At 31.3% G+C, this 22,331-nt stretch overlaps 3 protein-coding genes and 1 long non-coding RNA gene across 5 annotated transcripts; 2 read left to right on the top strand and 2 right to left on the bottom strand.

The window, feature by feature from the left end:
* Nucleotides 1-801: 801 nt before the first annotated feature.
* Nucleotides 802-2,594, bottom strand: LOC137832661 (transcription factor MYB102). Its single transcript, XM_068640954.2, has 3 exons — nt 2,208-2,594; nt 1,988-2,117; nt 802-1,802 (listed from the first exon to the last, which is right to left on the bottom strand). Exons 1-3 carry the CDS (start codon nt 2,338-2,340, stop codon nt 974-976), a joined length of 1,092 nt encoding a protein of 363 aa, XP_068497055.1. The 5' UTR covers nt 2,341-2,594; the 3' UTR covers nt 802-973.
* Nucleotides 2,595-9,415: 6,821 nt separating this feature from the next.
* On the bottom strand, nt 9,416-13,863 carry LOC137832660 (Inositol monophosphatase family protein). 2 transcript variants are annotated; one of them, XM_068640953.2, is made up of 9 exons: nt 13,665-13,863; nt 13,482-13,578; nt 12,960-13,062; nt 12,101-12,312; nt 11,739-11,798; nt 11,077-11,453; nt 10,578-10,656; nt 10,450-10,500; nt 9,416-9,757 (listed from the first exon to the last, which is right to left on the bottom strand). In XM_068640953.2, exons 1-9 carry the CDS (start codon nt 13,763-13,765, stop codon nt 9,611-9,613), a joined length of 1,227 nt encoding a protein of 408 aa, XP_068497054.1. In that variant the 5' UTR covers nt 13,766-13,863; the 3' UTR covers nt 9,416-9,610. The 2 variants fall into 2 exon arrangements, with proteins under 2 accessions (XP_068497054.1, XP_090159387.1); XM_090303261.1 differs by having other exon boundaries at nt 13,670-13,842.
* Nucleotides 13,864-16,188: 2,325 nt separating this feature from the next.
* LOC137833185 (uncharacterized) lies at nt 16,189-16,978 on the top strand. Its single transcript, XR_011084694.2, has 2 exons — nt 16,189-16,524; nt 16,799-16,978. It is a non-coding gene; the product is annotated as an uncharacterized LOC137833185 (long non-coding RNA).
* Nucleotides 16,979-19,042: 2,064 nt separating this feature from the next.
* LOC137832658 (vesicle-associated protein 4-2) lies at nt 19,043-21,804 on the top strand. Its single transcript, XM_068640952.2, has 7 exons — nt 19,043-19,465; nt 20,116-20,186; nt 20,431-20,512; nt 20,639-20,751; nt 21,022-21,099; nt 21,282-21,401; nt 21,503-21,804. The coding sequence occupies exons 1-7, from the start codon at nt 19,279-19,281 to the stop codon at nt 21,563-21,565; spliced, it is 714 nt and encodes a 237-aa protein (XP_068497053.1). The 5' UTR covers nt 19,043-19,278; the 3' UTR covers nt 21,566-21,804.
* Nucleotides 21,805-22,331: the final 527 nt, after the last annotated feature.

Here is a 22,331-nt window from a genome sequence, read left to right as displayed (position 1 = left end):
TCCAATTACCCATAATCCCCATGCAAATCATATTATTACTTATCCATTACAGGTGTCTGGGACACGTGTCATTCGCGCGTGTTCCGGCGTGCCGTCTCCGGTCACCTCGCCAGAATCTTGGACTCGCTGTCGGGATATCTGAAACCTAATTTCCCTTTACTCCTCAGTCTTTCCTTCCCAAAGATTTTCCTCTCACTGCAATTTTTTTTTCTTTTTTATTTTATTTCTATTTTTGGGTATAAGTTCTAATTGGAGAAAGGCCCCATCCAAATATCATAAACACTCAGCATAAGATTGCAAAGGAAAGTTAATATATAAAATGTGATAGTGCTAATATTTGGTAGACCAAAGAATATTGAATATTATGTTAAGCATGCAGCAGACAAAAGACATGCACCCTATTAGTTTTGGCTTTTCTGGCTATTGTTTTGCTTAAGTGTTGATCGCTTTCTATTTTGGTACAACACAAGTGATGCCTTGGAGTGATACACTTGTTTTTAATTTAGCACTTTTATTCTTAAAGTAATACATCTAAAGAGGCTAATTGATAGATTCACAATTGAAACTTTTTATACAATTATATTACAACATTCAATACTATTATTTTAATATTTTTATATAATTTAATTATAAATTTATTATCATTTTCCTATCTCTATAACTAATTTATCATTTTCCTATCTCTATAACTAATATAGAGAGGGAGAGCATATATAACATAAGAATTATAGAAACTTCATATAACTTCAAAAAATAGATATGATATTGGTACTTGGTATAATAAAGTCAAAGCTAGCTCAATTAAGAAATTAAAACTATGATGAATAATAAAAATTAGGAAATGTTACAGCCATCAACACAACGGATCCGTATCAAGGTATCCCAGAAAAAAACAACGGGGGGATATGTGATAAAACCAATCAACGTTTTGGTTGATTTAATTAGTCGTTGATGATCTATGTATCTGATCACATTACATGAACTCATTCACATCTAAAATATCTGGGATTTCAAATTTCAACATGCTGCTACTGCCATAGCTTTGATCTCTCTCGTCTTCTGTGTTGCTCCCATTGATTATCGTGGAGTTTGAATTCAACGGTGTGGGGCTTGACGAAGGTGTGGATAGAACTGAAGCGAAGCTGAAGTTCTGATTGCTGTTATTGGAATGGAAAGTTGAAGGTTGGGAGAATGGAGGATACATGAGATCATCGGAACTATAATAATTATAGCTTGATAACTGAGGGACATAATCATCTGTTAAAGTGCTTAAAGCAACCCCATCTTTGTGCCAATCACTAATTATCTGATCATCATGAGAATGTTGTTGGTAAGTGAAGTCTGAGAAAGTTGATGATGGATATGGGTCCACATTATGGGGCTCAACTAACTGTGGCTGAGAGAGAGGCAATGAAACACATGCAGGCACCTCTTGAACTGGATCTTGAAATTGTACCAAGTGTGGAACATGATTCTGAACTTGTGGATCGCAAACCTGGTTTTGTTGACCCTTTGGAACACACACGTCAAGGTCTTTGTGTTGGTGTGAGGAGGAGAAGAGCGAAGAAGCCAACCTTAAAAGCTCGGGGTTCACCATAGACTGCTGCATGCCAAGGAGCATTTGTGATGAACCATAGAAAGATGCGTTTAGAATGGAAGAGATGTCCAATAGATCAAGTCGAGGACTGTGTGTCACAGGGTCAATTCCCATCCTCAAAAGCCTCTTTCTAATGTGTGTGTTCCAGTAGTTCTTGATTTCGTTGTCTGTTCTTCCTGGTAAACGAGAAGCAATCGCAGACCACCTAAAGAATCCAATAACCCATAACTATTCATTAGTATTTTGAGTAGTTGTTGGAAGGCGTTATCTTCTTATTAGGTTGTCTTTGTTTCTTTAAATCACCAAATGTTTCATTTGTATATATTATTTATTGTTGATAAAAAAATGTTTAAGAAAAAACATTAAAAATATTAAAAAACAAGAACTCACTTGTTGCCAAGAATGCTATGGAGCTGAATTATTGTCTCTTCCTCTTCAAATGAAAACCGACCTCGCTTTATGTCTGGTCGGAGATAGTTTGTCCAACGAAGACGGCAACTCTTTCCACATCTCTGCAACCCTATTCAATAGAACACCAAACTCATGAGTTGAAACTTGCATAATACATAATAAACAAAAAAACCATATTTTGTTTAGTTTGGTGAGATACCAGCATTCTTTGGGAGTGTCCTCCAATTCCCACATCCATGTTTCTGAATGTAATCAACGAGTTTCTGATCCTCCTCAGTTGTCCATGGTCCTTTCTTGAGGCCATTCTTTTCACAACAAGGTGCTCTTCCCATGACAGAAGCAGCTAAGTTGTGTGTTGCAGAGCTAAATGTGAGAAAATATTTGAGACGAAAGAGAGGAAGAAAAGAATGGAGTTATGAATATGATAGTGTAGTATAGTTGTTTTGTGGTATAAATAGGAAGAAAGTGAAGATTAAGAAAGAAGCGGAAGTCAAATTGATTCGGTGCCGTCCTCCTGTTATCCCTCTGGGCATTGGCTACGTGTCTCATCTAATCTATCCATTTTTTTAGAACTCTTGTTAATGTTATTGTGGAAAAAACCCTTCCAATTACATCACTGTGTTAATCTATTTTTACGTGTGTTTGATGTTGAAATTTGAGTTTAATTACATGAGCTTCTAAACTGGATTAGCATGAATTTATGTGTTTGTGGATATTGAAAAAAGTGATTAAGAATATGATGGAGTGAAGTGTGAAGGCATCATTTTCCGGAGTGTGACCCTAAACTTTCTGGATTCATATTAGCTGTAATAAAAAGGGGACGCCACGTGTCCTTCTCTCTTTGTATTTCTATTATTACAGAAACTACACGGCGTTGGTTTTCTTCTTTTCTGCATGCATACATATACCTTTTCTTTTCTTCCTTTTCCCTAAAGCAAGCCTTTTATGTTGAATGCTTCGCTTATCTTATCTGTAATGTATACACATACATACATATACCTATACATACGTATACATACATGTTTCAGACTAATTGGTCTTCTATTCACACTCTCATCTCTTGCTGCAAACCATGACCTGCATCAATGTTACTTCTATATGATTGGGTAAAGTACATATTTGGTATTTATGTGTATCTTCTTTGTTTTCAACTTCTTCTCAGCATCAAAACACCTCATTTCTATACACGTGCTCTTCTTTTTATTATATACTGGTCGGTTTATTTTCTTTCATGTTAAAAATCTTTTTTTAGAAAAATAACTTTTTTTAATAAACAATAAAGAATAATATAAATGAGAGTATTAGGAATATTTCAATTCTATACATGAGAGTATTAGGAGTATTTCAATATTATACAAAACATCTGATTTTCAAACAAAATCTGTAGATATAAATCATACTATAATTACAAAAATTAAAACACCATCATAACCCATGTCATCGGTCGGTGGTCGTCGAAGTTATGCAAAGATAATCGCTGGTCGAGGAAGTGGCGTGCTCTTTATGGACGTAGTCGGTGGTCGCCGGAGGAAATGTGCGTGGGTAACTCGTTGCATGGCGAGGTGAATGTAGAGGGCATCGGTTGTGCGCGTCTCGAGTTGTGTCTTATTCAAAGCACAAGAAGTTAAGCAGGTTCCCTATCAGTGGTTGGTGTGCGGTAGTTACAAGGGACTGTTGAGTATAGAACCTGCGGTGGAGAACGGGTGTTACTCAACACCGTTAACTTAGCGTATCTTTTCCTGGCGTGGAGGGAGCTGGTGGTTTTATAGAGTGCTGATATGGTGTGCGGTGGAGGTTTTAGTGGTCTTCTATAAGGGTTAAGTTTGGTTCTGTCTTAGGTGGTGAGTGAGGGTCTTTTGTGGTGTTTCTGTCTGTTGGGGTAAATATGGGTAAACCATAAATTTGAGGTTGGCTCTTTGATGTCTAGTAGAATCTGTTTCGCTTATGCGTACAGTCTAGACTTTAAGGTCTGATGTATACGGGTTGGGACACCCCTAAAGTGTCTCTTTTAATTTTTATTAATTCGTTGCTGATAAAAAAAAATGGATATAAGATATGATAGAAAAAAAAATATTTAGTTCCTTGTTCCTACTCAATATATGAGATTGTGATTAGATTCTCATCCAAATTAAAATTCACCAAAAAATAAGAAAGATCGTTAATCATTAATAAAGTGATTTTAAAGATTTATATACATTAATAAATCAATCAAAGTAAAATAACTTATTTGATTTTTCGTGGTTATCTAATTTGTTTGTTTTGAAAATAATATTTTCCATTTTTAAAAGTAATTTATTTTATGTTTACAAAAATTGGTAAAATATTATTGTGAATGGGAAGTTACTACAAAATACGAGAAATGCATTATTTTAAGTTTTAAAAAATTATGGCTTGCATATATCTCACTCACTTTCATGTTGATCATACCCTTCATCGTATCATGCCTTTGATGAACAGTTTACAAAATGATTGAATTTAAAACAATTATTCGTTAAATAAATTAAATATTTTCAGTATAGTGCTATAAACAAGGGTATCTCAGAAGCTTATTAAATGTGTGTACATAATAAATGCAAAGAAGATTGAGGATGGGCATTTAATATACACCGTGGCAATAATAGAGTTCGGTGTTTGCCTTCAATTAAAATACTATATACTTCTCATAAACATTTATTAGGCATGATATGGGATAAGATCTATTTTATTTTTAAATTATTCTCAAAAACTAGTTTTTAAAATTATTTTCTTATGTTTTTATCATATATATATATATATATATATATATATATATATATATATATATATATATATATTGCACCTCTTATCACCACCCTTTGTATTACGTCATCGTTCCGACACTGTTCCCACTGAAAATGATATATAAGATTATTTTTATTTGGTGATTAATATAAGCGATTTTCGTAAAAAATAAAATAATCTGAAAAACATTATAATTAATTGGCTTATTTTGTCGTGGGTCGTGAAAGTGAAATTTGAAAAGTTTATTGACTTCTCCTTATGGAAGTGCCATCGTTTCTAATTCAAACTACTAATTTCAATTCATTTGTAGTTTTTGAGCTGCTGAAGCTATTCAAGTCACATGGAAAAGCTTACTTTAAATGAAAAAGAAGCCATCTTTGACGTGAATGATTCATTTTGATATCCAGTATGACTATTTTTCCAATAGCGTTAATATAGTCATACATAAATAAAAAAATAGATAAAAACAGTTTATATACTTTTTTCTTATTTAATTTTTGAAGTACTCTTTAAACACAAAACTGTGATGAAAAGTGAAAAACTTCGAATGCGGTGATTGATCCTAACGATGTTATCTACCGTCAATATAGTCTTACATCATTTAGGAGTTGAGGTCAATTACCGTTTCTATACTCTTGAATCCTCAGACCTACCGAAAACTCTCTCTTTAAACCTAATGGCCATGATTTAAAAATAAACTAAGTAAAACATCATTATTCGTTAATTTGTTATTATGCATCTCCCATGTCATATTATTGCATTTATTTTGTAGTTTAAGTGAAAAATAAGTGGAAGGATATTATGAGTGTTGAATATGTGTGTGGGACGTAAACCTATGATTGGCCAAAGTTCAATATTTTTATTATTGGAGTGAATCTCCCTGACAAAGAGACAACAAACATTCACCAACAAAGCGTTTAAGAGCTTCCTATGTTGAAACATACTATGAACCCCGCAAGTGAAAAACAAAACATCTCAACCTTTTTAAAAAATTAAGTCCCTTAACAGATTTAGCAAGAGGGACTATGTAAAGGTAAAAAAAAATAATTAGTAAAAAATTATATTAAATATGAATATCTGGGATGTCTAATTCTTATACTTAAAAAAAATAAACATTACTATATGTTTATTTGAATAGAGTCTGAGCTCTAAAAAATTATTCAATTTCAATTTTAAAATTATGTGTACATAAATAAAAGAAATGCAATTTCTAGGAATATACATACGCATGCATTTATTTTCTAGTTATATCCTAATTTTCTTAAAGAAAATATATAGGTTCCGATTTTTTCTTTTATATAGAAAACTTACATTTATCTTATTCCAAAGAAATAATTTGATAAGCCTGTACTATAAGTTTAGTAATGAGATGATAAAATGGGTTAAAACAGAAGAATTTAGATAAGGGGAGTTAGCAAAAGTTGTTTATCTAATGATTGAGGAAGGTGACGTAGGATTTGGTAATGAGATCAAATATATGCGGACACAAACAGACTTCATTCTTGCACATAATTAAATTAGACTTAACATTTGCTTTTAAAAATAATAATATTTCTACATTTCTATAAATTTATTAACTAATTCATATATATATATATATTTATTTTTATTTTATTTTTTTAATCATTATATTATTCTTAAAAGTAAATTGTCAAGTGGGATGTGAAATATGAAAAAATTTACTATTTTCTTAAACTTTAACTCTTAGTTTTAAATTATAGTACTTTAATTAAGACTATTTTAAGTATATAATTGAGATTATTTTAATTAAATAATATTTTTTAACTATTATATTATTTTTAAAAGTAAATTCTGAAGTGGATGTCTAATATGAAAATATTATTTTCTTAAGCTTTAACACTTAGTTTTAAATTAGGATTATTTTAATTAAATAATATTTTAAGCATATTTTAAATATGAGCAGCATTTACTCTTTTCATCACATTCTCCTTTCTCACCTAATACACGTTAAATATATATAAAATTGATGTTGTTCGTACATGTTTGCTGAGAAGAAAAATTATGATGAGCAAAATGGTTTGATAGATATTGATAGTTTTGTATTTTAGTCATAGTTTTCAAGATTCATGAATGGAAAAGATGGTAAGGTGTGAAATTACCATTGGTTACTAAGGATTCATTGTCTTCAAAATGGTCTCACCCAACTCTGCCTAATGCACACAAGCTATTAAGTCAAACGTTAATTTAATCTTCCACTCAGATTTTCTCCCATATGATTTGTTTCCCTTTCTGTTTTCTTTAACATTTCTCCTATCGCGTAGCCACCATGTTTTTAAACCTAACTACTCTTTTTGGCAACAGTTTATCTCCCTCCAGAAAATGTTCAAGTTTTGGTACTAAAATATTCTTAAACATTTTGTAGTGTGGGAGCCATTGCTAAATTATGTATATGTTTGTTAATTCAAACCTAACTTCTCTGCAATCTACAAAAGATTATGATACGTCGATCAAGTTTTGGTGCTTCATATTCTGGAGACGTTGTCATGTCATGCAACGAAATCATCACATAGTTTATTAGGAGAATTATTAAATGCATCAACAGTGTTCAATTTGTTTCCTTCCCTGTGTGTGTGACATGCATAGACATATATGCTTATTTAATTTGGAGCTCTCAATTAAGCATCCACAAGAAGGTGTCCACGTGTAGTAAAGAGGCATTCGTGTACCCAAATTTGGTGACTGCTGTCTTAGAATTTGCTAATTATTTGTTATGAGCTGTTCAATAGCTTCAACAAACTTTGAAAACTATTTTTTGGTTTTAAGGCATTATTTTCAGATACGAGATCCGAAGCTTGCGCAAATAAAGAGCTAGCACTAATATTTTAAGGTAATAAATCACATTTTTAAATTAGCATCGTATATGGTATTGTGCTAGCTAGCTAAGAACTTTATTATCCAGTCTAAATAATTGATTAGGATGAGATATGATTGGCAGAAGATAAGCAGTGTTGAGAAAATGGTACTATGCTAGATTGATAGTTCAATTTATAAATAACACCTGGCCTTTCATGGAGCTCCAGAACTTTCCTCCATGGATTAGGGTTTTTGATATATAAAAGCTTTACAATCCTATAAATTAATATAATGAAATAGGTAGTAGCAGCAAATAGTTGAAGACAGAATAATAATCTCTAAATGCAAGCTCTTTAGGTAGGTATTCAGTGAAATTAGACCACAGTTTAATTCAACGCCACGACTATGATTTTAATACAGTTTCCAATGAGGTAGTAATCCCTCAAAGATACACTCAAGGCTGTAGAAGACAATAATTGATAGAATTAGAAGAATTCTTTTACCCCCCATAATCCTTGGTTAGGTGCATATATAGCATTGCCATGCTTTGGTAAACCACACTTCTGGTCAAATTTGGAGATGGAAACCAGAAGAAATTATATAAAGGGTTTTAAAAGTATATATGGTTTCACACATAGTTTAGTCAATATGAATACATGGGAAACCCATACTGTTTTAATTCTCTTTACTGAATCAAAGGCAGAAAAGCCTGATGTATGGATTAAATCAAAATGTTTTTTTTCTCTCTCATTATTATGGCATTCTAATAGTCAAATTCTCTAAATAGTCATATTTGTAATATTTCTCAAAGACTACTTAGAGGTGTATACCAGAGAAATAGTTGTTCTCTGACGTATAATACATTTCTGTTTTGTCTCAAGAATATATAAAATTTTGGTTCCCGTGTTCAGTCAGTTCTTTCCATTGAAAAAAAAACACAGTGCTGAAAACAATAGAAAAAAAAAGGTGAATTTTTTCAAGTTGCGATCATGTATCAGAGAGTCTGAAATGACATAACATTTTATTTTGATCCATCATCTTCCACATCTTTCACATCCAGCTCTCTTTAGTTTCTATTTCAGTTCCCAAATGCCATTTCCTTCACTTTCATACGTTTCTCATTTCTCCTTTATAAATTCTGAAAATCCATTGTATGTTTCACATATATCGAAAGCTCTAAATGGTCTAAGTCCCCAATCTATTAATTTATTCTCAAGTATCAATGCAGAGTAGCCTGAAATCATTCTATTCATAGCATATTGTTTGCTATCGTTCCAAATTTGAAGCTACTCTTGTGATACTAACCTAACAATCCTAGGTTTTACTAACCTGTTAGATCTATACCATGTATACCTTCGTCCTAACATAGGAATGTCTAACAGTTCCATTCCATCTCCTCGATGAAAAGATTAAATTTTTCTATTTCAGACCTATTAGCCCCCAACCGATTTACTCCTTCCCTCTCCTCAGTTTATAGAAAGCTCCTACTACACACCATATTTTGTTTTGATCTGCTTCTTGTAATCCTAATCAATTCCTCCCATAAACTCTGGTTGTCTCTTAATTCACTGAACGAATAAACATTTACAATGTAACTCTCTGTTTTTTATCTCCCCAGGTTTCTTCCACAATTATAAATCATCTCCTCCCCTTAATAGAATTTACTAATTGAAACGAATTTTTGTTCCAGTGTTATAATACCTCCAGCCCATTGTCAGCCAGAACATTTATCCACTCCACCTGTATTTGGACGAGACATTATACTTATAAAATGATTTTTTGGTCAGTTAAAAATCTCAATTCAAAGTAACATAGTCAAAATAAAGTCTCCCGTGTCAATGTAATTTTTATACATTAATCAATAAAAAAATTACAAGGATGATGTTTAAAATAATTATTACAAAAATCAATAAATTTATCACATATTTATGACAAATCAATGTAAAAAATTCTTAAAACATGAATATACATGTACTATTTTCATATAAATCAATTCACAAACAGTTGGGATGAACAATTCCCCTAAGATCAAACTCTTGCAGTCTGATAGATAATCTGCAAAACCTGGTTATGTATAAGGCCGTTGGTAGCAAGGATACCGTCAGAGGGATATATAATCCGCCGGCCATCAACATCCGCCGCCAGATCTATTTCACTGCCGTTCCAGTCTGTAACCTGATCAAATTGGATATTATCATCAAATGAAAAGAGAAAAAGTGATGCATTAAAGGGTAAACTTATATAACAAAGTATGGAAATCGTATACAAGTGTCCGTGAACTACAAATCTGCTAAATAACTTTAAAGGCATTTCATAAATCCAAGACTGGACAATGTAACGAGACTAAAAGTAAAAGGTTTCGGGTTTCGACCGCTGTGCTCAATCACCACACCACATTGTCACTAGAATAATTCCTTTAATAAGAAATCCACGATGCCATGTACATCAAATAGCAAATAACGCCTTTTAGTTAGATGAAAAAGGAAATATATGTAAACTAGCTGCCATCAGTTATTCGGGGCACAACAATCATCTAGACTAGTAATAGTTCTCAGGGTAAATATTTGGAATAAATTATTATGCATACCTTTAACTATATGTCCACAAGGGAAAGAAACGAGCAAAAAAAAATTGGCTTTGGATAAGTTGGGCTACGAAAGACAATACACTGACTCTTCTTTATACATATACTAGACTCAAAATTCTAATTCTAATTTAATAAAAAACAAATAACAAAATATAAGAAAATGTGGAAGTCAATCTTAATAGATCTTCTAATATACTCTAACATACCTAAGATTCAATGATGATATTATGACATGCTTTTCGTATATTTAACACACAAAAATGATAGGAAAAAGAAATACCTTCCCCCCTGCTTCATGAACGCATATAAGGCCAGCAGCATGGTCCCAGGCCTACACAAGACCAAATAAAGAATGTATCACTGAATAAGTTATCCGACCAACTACAAACCTAAAAATTTATAGGATACCATTATAATGGGCTTCTGTTTTGCTCGAAGAATGAAGATAGATGCTCTTCCTGAGGCCACCATCAAATACTTGGATAAACTGCATTGATCCATAAGAAATCAAGGAATGGACAAATGAAAGGAAGAAAGGGTGAAAAATCAATAAAGCTAAAAGATATTGGCAATTTTAACTCCATGAGATGAAACTATCAACAAATTACAAGATAGTAATCAGAGTTAAATGAATTAGTAAATACTAATTAGAGCAACAACTTCTCTCTTTAGCCTTCAGATATAAGATATTAACAAAGACTTCCTTTCGAACGCACACTGCAAAACTTTAACTTAAAAAACAAATCTCGGGAAATTTAAGCAGTAAAAATAGAATAAGAAATAACACATACTAATAATTGCTTTAGATTTTACCAGCTACCCTACGCTTCGCCACATAGAACATCAATTGTTAAAGAAGTTTTGATTGCATGTAATCAAGTAAGAAAATAGATAATATTGCTGAGACCTTCCACAACATGCCCGCAAAAGAAGAATTTGGTTGCTGCCTACGTCATCAGCATTGCTTGTTGCATTAAATAAAGGAAACAGTGGCAGTGCTTCCCATTTTTCACTATCTGAAATACAAAATCGTGCTTTATGTATTTTGTCAGACCCATCAACAAAACATCTGGTCCACACATCAGGTGATTTCAGTTGGCTATTCAAACTTTTCATCCATGTTCCACAGCCTTTCTGGGCAATCATTACAGTTCCTGATCCATGAAGAGAATCCCACCCCTCCCCATTCTCCGCAGAGGATTTCTCAGATAAATCTTCCTTCCAGGTAGGACAGCCCATAACACCAATTACAATCTCTCCTTCAACAACCAGAGCCAAACCAACCTGTATTTTTTTGGAAATCACTTAGATTAAGATAATATCAATTGAATAAACATGACACAATGTGAAGAAAATAAAACTCGTAACAAAAATTCCTTATACAAAGATATACAAATGCAGCTTATTTGTACCAGTTACTTGAGATAAATGTGCATCACAATTCAAGCACTATCACAAGGTTAGCTCTACAACAAAAGGCTCTTCCAAATGGAAACCTTTAGGACATGTCTCTCTTATGCACTATTATTAAAAAGAAATTCAAACAGTATAACCCACGTTATAACTTACCACATAAAAGGCTTTGCCAGCCATTAGAAAACCACGTGTGCCATCAATTGGGTCAAGCAGCTGTATTTATCCAATGAATTTACCATAAGTTATAATAGGAAAAATCAAACATGAGAAGTAAATATATAAATATCCAACATCAACCTCTAAATAGATAAGGTCCCAGTGACCAACAGAAGTGAACTTGTAAAAGTATGTAGTTTTCATAAAACAGTAAAAATATACCACCATTTTCTCATCTCCAGGGACGCAATGTGAAATGTGTCATACAACAACATAAAAAATGAAGCCATGAATCAAAATTTTAGGAAGCTAACTGCATCACTTCACGGCATTTAATATAACTACTCAGACATGCCCACCCAATATGTGGCCGGCTTTGGTCCAAATACAAAAGCATCCTTGCTTCCTCTATCAATTGCTTCTAGTACATCATCTTGTGTCAATGGTTTACATGTGGAGCTATCTGTAGCAGTTATTGCATCAAACACAGTACCTACTAAGTTTCTTGATCGCAAGAAAGCAGAGTCCTCCTCAGCCACCAGAGGTATAGAAGGGAACAGCTTATTTAACTCTGTTTTGATAACCACATACGATAAAACAAAAAATTTCAATACCATCAAAATAATAACTTCTGATAAATTATTTTTAAGGCTACATGCTAATTATAATACTACATTAATTACATTAATACAAGAAAACTATGTTGCAGCAAACTAGTGTTTACAATTACACTTTTATACGTTGTGTTTTTAGTGGTATTCCAAGCGGGAAAAAATCACACATTGCCTATATTCAACTTGTTTCAAAAGTGTTTATCTAAAACTTGTTCCTAATGCTTGCAAAGGGGCTAGCAAGGGGTGTTGACTCATTGCCGTGCAAATCTACCTATTCCCGATCCACTTTTGCGCGTGCAATACTGGCCTTGCACGCATCAGGAAAAAATTTAGTTCGTGTACTCAGTTCTTTATACATCACATTGGCCAGAAATTATGAGTATCAATCAGATTTCATTGGCATTTTGCAAGTTTCACTGAGCTGAGTCCTTTAGAAAAAAATGTTCATCATAATGTCCCTAGACAAAATACCAATTTACGTAGAACTGTTATGGACCATATTAATTAAAATTCATTAGACTTACACCGCATTGGTTTCATTCATACAGCATCACAATTCAGAAATAAGTTAAGCTACTTTTTATACTTGACACAAAGTTAATACCCAAACTTATAAGAGCCTGAACTCCAAAGTCTGCAATAGTCACGGGAGTCTGGTCATTTTTCTCAATAACCTTCCCTTCAGTTGAGAACAAAGATGATTGCACCTGCAGATTGAAGACAACTAACACAAATCACATAACATTCTTCAATGCTATAAAAAATAAACAGTCATTTTGATCTCTCATCTCGTAGGACGTCATATTAGTCCCTATACTAAAGGAAATTAAAGAGAGTTTTTTAAAATATATATCGATAATCAAATTAATCCACATTTCAAAAAAAAAATGTGTGACTAAAATAAAATATTAACTTGTATTTGGGAACTAAATGATACTACAGAGTTAAGTTCTTGGACTTGATATCTCAAGACTTCTTTAACATTTTCTTAGTTTCAGAGACCAGTGTCACTGCTTACTGATGCTTTAATACTTAAAAAAGAACAATGCACATAAAATCTAGTTGTGACGGAATCGGTTCTCAGGGTTCAGCAAGTACACACAAAAAATAAGTCACAGAAGATTACATGGAGAGCGAAATTGCAGGCCTTCTGGACTACGTCAACAGCAGCTTCAAGCTCTTTGTGGTACTTAGCGTTTTGGTGCGGAAGAGGAAGGGATGCCCTAATGGATTGCAAAAATCGGAGTGAGGCAAATGGAGGATTTGAGAGGAAATGAAAGTGTTTGGTTTTGAGAAGAACGGAAGAGACCTTACGTTGAAGCGGAATGTGGCAGAGCGACGACGGCGAGTGGCGGCACCGTCAAAAAGTGGGACGGCGGAGATTTGTGAACGCAGGATATTCATCGCCATCGATTCTCGCCGTTGAGGAGAGACGGGTGATAAACAGTGGATAAGGGAATGAGCGGTGCTGAAAATGAAAATAAATTATTTCTTTTGAAGTATAAGATATTGTTATTTTACCCTTTAAAAATAATAAATTAAAAACCTTTAGAAGTGTAATTTTTATTTATTTTAATTCAAAATGTAAAAAACCAAACAAATTAAATAAAATATTATTCAGATTTTTAAAAACTAAAATATAGTAAATAATTAGCTTAATAGTTAAAATAATTGTACAAATATTTCCTTTTAAATAAATTATATTTTAAAACTATCATTGCAGTGTTTCATATTTTAAGAAATAAACGATAACATATTTTTTTTTAAATAGATTAATATTTTAATATGCATACATCCTTATCTAAACTTTGATGACTAACAAATTAATTTTGTAAATATAACACAATTAGATAATATAAAATTTGTAGTAAAGATCCCAGGTACTTATGGATTGTAAGAAATAATTTAAGATTGTGTTTGCTTCCATATAGGTACAAAATTATCATATTTGGGTTAGAAGGCGAGTGTGAGGATAGTATGCATACATGTGAACTAAATTACTAAACACTTACCACATGTAAGAATTTTTTTACTGATTTAAAAAAAAAACTTCATAAACTTGTGAACGTGTGGTGTATCATTTGAAAGCATTTGTCATTGTTGTGTGAACTTCTTCCTTCTTCAGCAGCAGAAAACTTTTTCCATAGCTTTATTTCTTGTTTAGAGGTGTCGAGTGAACTTACTTTAGAAGAAAGCAAGAATTTGTAGTTGGAGTTGAATTACTTTCTTCAAAATCGATTTACATGCATATAACATCTTCTGGCTCAAATATCTATAACCAAAACGACTTGAAGATTTTCCGACTTTAATGATTGGACCAAAAGTTAAATTTTAAAGGACTACCCGTCTAATAAAAGGTAAACTTCAAAACATTCTCATCATATAAATATTTTCTCTCGGTTTCTTCTATAAGTACTTTAAAAAATCTTTCTTTGAAATTTTTATAATAAGAAGTGAAAGGTGACAACAAACACGCCTTAGACTAGCTGATTAATGATAACCAACCAAAACGCTTACTATGATGAAAACTATAGAAATAGAGAAAAACTTCAATAAAAGGAGTTAAAGAAAGATATTTACACACTACCCCAAAAGCCTGCATTAAGGCTTAAACTGAACATGAATGTCAATCAAAAGACACTCGTAAAAATAAAATATCCAAAAAAATACCATGTGATTAACATGAAACAAATGATTTTTATTATAAGATAGAAAAAGGTAAAAGAATTAACAACTTTGATATTGTATTAAAGCCCAAGGTCAAGCTCAAAATATTAAGAATATACTCAGTAAATACAAAGTACAAAAAGTTAAAACTTAATAAGATTGATAAAGCCCAATAAAAACAGTATAAATAGATGACTTGATTAACATAATTCTAACTTTATCATTAGAGCACTTTGCAAGTACACTCATTTGTTTGAGAGCCAAGACCTACAACTGAGAGAGTTAAGAACAATATCCGAGAGAGGCAATAACAACAACCTATCATACTACATCAAATTGTGAGATAAAAAACTTACCAAAAAACCAAGATTCACATGTTAAAATATACCAAGATCTACCTATGGAAAAACTGTGAAGAGGGAAATATTAGAAGTATTGTAGTTATTTTATCTTCTCTTAAATCCTGTAAAGAACCGTTGTCATAGATAACATGATCCCTATATAATCATTTTAAGGCTGACATTTGTTAAAGACATTTTTAAAATTTAGGTTTCAATGTACACAGACCAAATTCACTAATTTATAAAATGAATGAGCTTAACAAGTTCAAAACTCTTATTTATATTAATTGGAAGCTATATTTATTTATTTTTATAAAACTTCATAACATCTTTGTATCAAAATTCACATACTAAGTACTCTTTACAAAATTCATTTGAGAGATTGATAGAAAAATATCCTAATAATAATATAATAAAAATATCATATTACTATTATTATTTAGCAAAAAATAATATCATTATCCGAATCCACGTGGTGATAATTAGATAGAAACAGTGACAGGTGGATTACGGTGAAAAGAAGAAGAACAAGCTTTTAATTAGAGTTAGAACAAACCAAACGCAGAAATAACTCATCATTCTTCGGTTTTGACCGTTTCACTCAGCCGAGGATAATTTCGAAATTCCTACGTGGCCTTCTCAAATTCATGCTTCCGACACGAGTCTCATGCGCCCACGGACTTATATCCGCCCACAGTTTCTACCTTGTAACACAAAAACCACAGGTTGTTTCGACCTTCTACTCCGGTTGCCCCATGTTTTTTTTTAATGTTTTTTAGTCCCACATCGCATATTTTATAGATGTATCTGAACTTGGACATATTCGAAAAAATCTTAAATTTTCAGAAGGCATTTATGTCTTGAAGCAGTTTTATTTTGTATATAAGTTTGTGATATTGAGGTACATGAGCAGAGTGATATAGCAGAGTGGAATGAGGATGTTTCAGTGCATGAAAGAGCAAGGTTCAAAGTGTGAATCAACCATTAAATCTCTGAGAGATTTAAAGAAGGCTTTCTTCTTCTCAACTTCACCACCTCCCTTCAAAGCTCCCAACAACAATGACAACCTTAAAAAGGCAGAAGAGTCTCTCAGAACTGTCATGTACTTGAGCTGCTGGGGTCCCAATTGATCTGAAACTTCATCCTTCACTTTTAGATCATGTAAGACACACCAATGCATGCTTATTATAACCTCCTTTTATTAATTAATTACTTCTTTTTTTACCTTCTTTAATCTCAAATTCATGATTTATACCTATCTATGTATTAATGTTATAGATAATGATGAGTATATCTACACCTGTTGAAAGATATGGATAAATGCTACTAAGAAACTAATATTAGTTTATTTTTTCTAAATCTTAGTTCTTTTTATTTGTACAGTTGTTTAGCATTTATTTATTTTTCTGATTCTTTGTTATTTCTATGTTTTCAGGTGTCGAACACTCGCTCTCTGTTTTATATTTTATCTATCTTTAGCTTGTCTTAGAATCCGTTAAGTACTTGTATATATTCAGATTAGTTTAATTTCAGTAAAAAAAAAAAAAACTTCTCATTATTCTGTTCTCTTTTGTGTATTTATGTTCTTTTTTATAATATTCTCAGTTTCCTAGTTTAGTCATGCATTTTTTATTTGATTCAAAAATAATAAAAAATATAAATATAAAATAAGGCATATTTAACTGGTTTATATAACAATATTCATCATACAAACAAATACTTAGAGTACTGTATTTGTTAGGACAACTAAAATGAGACACAAACAATGAAGACAATCATTGAGAAATATATATAGGCAAATCACCAATATATCAACAGGAAAAAAATAGAAATTTTCATTAGCAATATGTTCTTAGTTCTAAAATTAATCATGTAAGTTTCTTTGGAAGTTAAAGTAGGTATTGATAGATTCGGATTCACTAATAAATCTTGATTTCGAACCAAAACTGATTAAAAATAAATTTATAATTTTTTTTGACAATCCCTGTTTTCTCAAGATAATTTTTTTAATAATAAAATATTATATTCAAATTATAATAAAAATATAAATAAAATTATTATATAACATAAAATAGATATAAACTTATCATACCTCTTTTAATCATCATCCCAGACCAACATTCCCAGACCTGAACTTGATTGGTTTTTCAAGATTCATTGATTACAAATTTCACAACTTGATGCTTGACTTCATAACATAAATTATTTTTTTAATACCTTTCTTTCCATTGGAAGAGGCATTATTTATTTGTCAGAATTAGAAGAAAATTTCCAAAACTTTTAACAAGTTTTTGAAATTTAGAACAGTAATGTCAACCATAATAATTTTTTACTGGACTGACTTGATTTTAATTTGATTATAAACTATTGAAAAAAAAAATGGTTGTTTTGGAGTTCATACACTAGTAAGACCTAGATCTGATGATAAATTTTCTTACAGACATTTCTCAGAGAATTTTTTAAAATTATAAAATAACATACACAATTTTGAAACAAAAAATGTTTTTTTTTATATATAAGATCATTTTATGAAATAATTTTTATTTATGAAAAATTTTATAGTTTATGAGTATGTAGACATATTGATGCTAAATATTTTGAGTTAATATTTTTTAAGTATGCGATTGGATTTCAATCTTAAACTATAATTTTTAGTTTGAATGACAAAATATTACAAAATATACATTTTGTTTATACATCATAAAGTTAATAATTTTGGATGACTTTTTGTAAATGCAAAACTTAAGCAATGAGTAGGATCACTATAGAAGTAGTTTGAGTAGTTTTGATCAATGTTTATTTTTTTATATTAGAAGTTTGGTCAATCAAGTTAGAAAGATGATATATAAGTCAATTCTTTATTTTTCTAAAGATAAGATACATGGTTCTAAATGTTGAGATAACACTCAAATGATATTTTATAATTCAAATTACTGGTCAATATTTAGAAATTCTATCTACTAAATATGATGGTATTATAATAAACATGTGATTTATTCTGTTTATCTTTTATAATTGATTAGCAGAGTAAATGAGTTACGGGGTCAAAGTAATAATTCTAAACAAATATAGAAATTTTATAGTAATAATTCCCACCATAAACACATCAATTGTGGGACCCTCCACTCTGAAGCCGTAACTATATCTGTAACCCCACTTTCTCAAATCCAAAACCTTTCTTTTTTAATGCGGACAAACAACCTTACCCACAACATGTGTAAACTGTGAAGAAACGACAAAAAAAAACTTCAATTTTACTATTTTTATTTTTATTTTTTTCGTTTGTGTTCTTGAAAATGTGTTTGAGATTTGGAGATTTTCATCTCGATTAGGAATTTGAGCATTTTGTTATTTTGTTTTATTTTTATTTATAAAAATATAAATTTTATTTTATATATGTCAATTTTATAAATTTAAGTTTACTATTTAATATAGTAACACAGTAAACTAAAACTTATCTTAACAATTATTTATTAATCTATTATTAGATCATCAATATATTGTCATCTTACATATTTATTTTTTATAATATAATATTAAAGTCAGATTCTATTATAACAATTTAAATATAAATTTTATCTTATACAACTAAAATTCTTAATAGAATCTCAATAATATTAGTTTTTTCAAAATGATATTATAAGTTCTTCTAGATAAATTCTAATACATTTTTTAAACCAACTTTAAAAAAATCTTCATTTACATAATCTACTCGCACTTATGACGAGTCTTACCTATTTTTTTTCAGATTTTGTATTCTAATATTAAGAAGTAAAGAGATATTAAAAATGATAAAGTAAAATGTTTGTGTTTTGGTGTATGGATTTAGGGAGCGGGTCAACGACGACGTTTACTACATATTGTTGCAGAGGAAGGTGGCGACTAATTGTGAATGGTTTTGGTTGGGATTGAGGCATGGCAATAGGTGAAGAAAGGCGAGAATCACAATCAGAATCAGAAGGAAAAGTGTGGAATTTGTTGAAGCTTCCCTTTCGCCATTCAACTGTTTCAACCTCCAATTCTGTTTCTTCCCTTGCCAGATCGCTCCTTCCCACACGACGTCGTCTCAAGCTCGATCCTTCCAGCAAGCTCTACTTCCCTTGTATGCGTCTTTTTCCACTGTCTTATCTTTTTTCTGGGTTTGTTTTCATCAAATTTTTGTATCCTGTTTTTAATTGTTATATTAGATGATAAAAATAATATGAGGTTAATTAGCTTAAAATTCACTTCCGGTGACTTATCAAGTTACTGGTTATTGGATCACACATACTCGTGCTGGATCACACATATTATATTGTCTCGCGCACGAACTGTCATGTGAGGGTGTGTGTAGTTTACATATTAATTAAAAGTTATATAAAATGAGTGTAAATATGACTTTATAAGTCGATTTTATGACGTTGAGAGTTAGACTTCCACTAGGAGATTAAATTCATTCTTGTTTTTAGTTAATAATAATCATTGTTTTTAGTAACCTTGTATCTTCCTAATGTATCCTTCCCTTAATTAGAAATAATACTTAAATGAAAAAAATGTAGATCCAGTATTTTAGATATTTTTTAATATCAACAATCAGCATAATTATTTAAAACAAGTCTTATTATATTGTTTACGGATATAGAATTCTATTTTAGATTGAAAAACATAAAAAATAGCTTATAAAAAATATTGTCTGTAGTTTTGTTCTTGTATAGATGATTGCTTGACAGAGTCATTCCGAGTGTTCCTTCAATTGTTTCTGGTCATGTGTAGATGAACCGGGCAAGCAGGTTAAGAGTGCCATCAGGATTAAAAACACCAGCAAATCCAATGTAGCTTTCAAGGTAATGTATACTCAAATAAAACATATGTACCTTTTTTGCTATGCCTTTGTTTTGCATATTGATGAGTCTTCCAATCAACTGTGAACTGTCTATTGTGTTAAACATTATTTTGTTGAAGAGTAGTTCATCTGTAATTCTGAATAAATGAACGAATTATTTTCAATTTGTTATCTCTGATTTTGAATCAGATATCCTATTCTAACAATCCCTTTTTGTTCTTCTTCAACTTATTGTGTATACATAGTTTCAAACAAATGCACCCAAGAGCTGTTTCATGCGCCCTCCAGGGGGTGTACTTACACCTGGCGAGAGTATAATTGCGATTGGTAATAATTAATGTTTCATTTCTTCAAGTTCCTTGCTTTGTGTGGAGCATAAGATTGTTTATAATGCCAAGTTATCTCACTAATCTGTATATTTTTCCCTAAACTGATCTGTATTTGATTTGCTAGTGTTCAAGTTTGTAGAGCATCCACTCAATAATGAAAAGCCAGAAAAAACTGGATTCAAATTTAAAATCATGAGCATGAAGGTCAAAGGATCAATTGAATATGTCCCTGAAATGGTTAGTTTTTTTATCATCAGTACAAACTTACACTTGTCTCAATTTCTAATGGTTGGATTGTTTCTCTCTCCCTATCTTTCGTACGCACATTATGAAATCTGGACACAATCAAAATAAGTTCTGTTGTATATGCTTGGTTTTTCTCATTATATATCAACCACTACAGTGTCCCCGATTTTCTGCTTTTCTGTGAAGCAATGACGTTGTTCACCTTGCTAATCTTACTCAGCATTGTTTTGAATCATGGGTGTTTGTTCATTCTCTAAACAGTTTGGTGAGCTGAAGGATCAAGTAACAGTGGAACAGATTTTGCAGGTTGTTTTTCTGGACCCAGAGCGTAATAGTCCTGTAAGTGCTGAAATTTAAGTTTTTCATTTGTACTCTGTGGCAATGTTCTCTTACTAACTACATTGGTGCTTAAAAGTACAATTAAATGTTCATAAACTATTCCAAACGCATTTTCTCAAATATCTGTTGCTATGAATAACATATATATTAATTAATTTTCCTGAGTGATATTGTTTTTTAAGGCTTTGGAAAAACTGAGGCTTCAGCTAGCTGAGGCTAATGCTGCAGTTGAGGCACGTAAGAGAGCCCCAGAAGATGAAGATCCTGAGATTTTGAGAGAAGGGCTCGTCATAGATGAATGGGTAAGTATGTTTACTTAAACAGTTTATTGGAAAGGTTACCTTGCAATATGTCACTTTTTGACAAATGCTTCGTATATCTATATCTCTGATTTTGTTTCCAGAAAGAGAGGAGGGAAAGATATCTGGCAAAGCAGCAGGGTGAAATGGTAATGGACTCTATATAGAAAAAATGTTTGACTTAGGGAAACAATTATATGTAATCACAAACGTTTGGCTTAGAGAAGATTCAGGTGGTGAATGGCTAGTGTGAAGTGTTCTTCTGAGAAACCTATAATTGGATGAGAGCATCCTCTGTATGTATATGTACACAACACAAGGGTCAGTGTCATTGGCTTTTCCAGAACTATATTTTGAAGGATTGATGTAAAATGGCAGTTTCTGTAAGAAGGGTGTTTTGCTGTCATGACAACAAGGGTTGATGTTATATAAGACAAAAAAAAAACTTTAAAAAGTATGGTGTGATGAAACTGAAATGTGAATGTAAGTATAAAAATTATAGATTATCTCCAATCCTTTTAATGGAACTTTTCAGATTGAAACCTAAACAGTTTTATGAATAATACTGAAAATAGTATACTCTGTAGATTATTGAAAATTTTCATACTATTACCTAAATTTTTAATTCCTGTAAAGTACTTAAAAAGATTATATGTATAGGTCCTTAAGTTACTTCTTTCTAGTTGCAAACAAATTAATCTTGATACTGGTTATATTGTTTAATAAAAGTTGAGTTTATCATAACACAGACTACCTTTTTAATAGAAATTGAATTAGTTGCGATATAAATTACTTTTATAGGAATCGAACTAACAGTAGAAGTTACCATGTTTTCATAGCAACTCTATTCATTGATTATAAATTACTTTTAGCAGTACTTGAATTAATTCTGATAAAATTATCCCTTTTAGTAGTAATTGATTTTTTATTCAT

The sequence above is a fragment of the Phaseolus vulgaris genome, chromosome 6, assembly GCF_051622355.1.
Source record: "Phaseolus vulgaris cultivar YP4 chromosome 6, ASM5162235v1, whole genome shotgun sequence".
Classification (NCBI taxonomy): Eukaryota; Viridiplantae; Streptophyta; class Magnoliopsida; order Fabales; family Fabaceae; genus Phaseolus; species Phaseolus vulgaris.
This window is presented reverse-complemented; position numbering and strand designations above follow the sequence as displayed.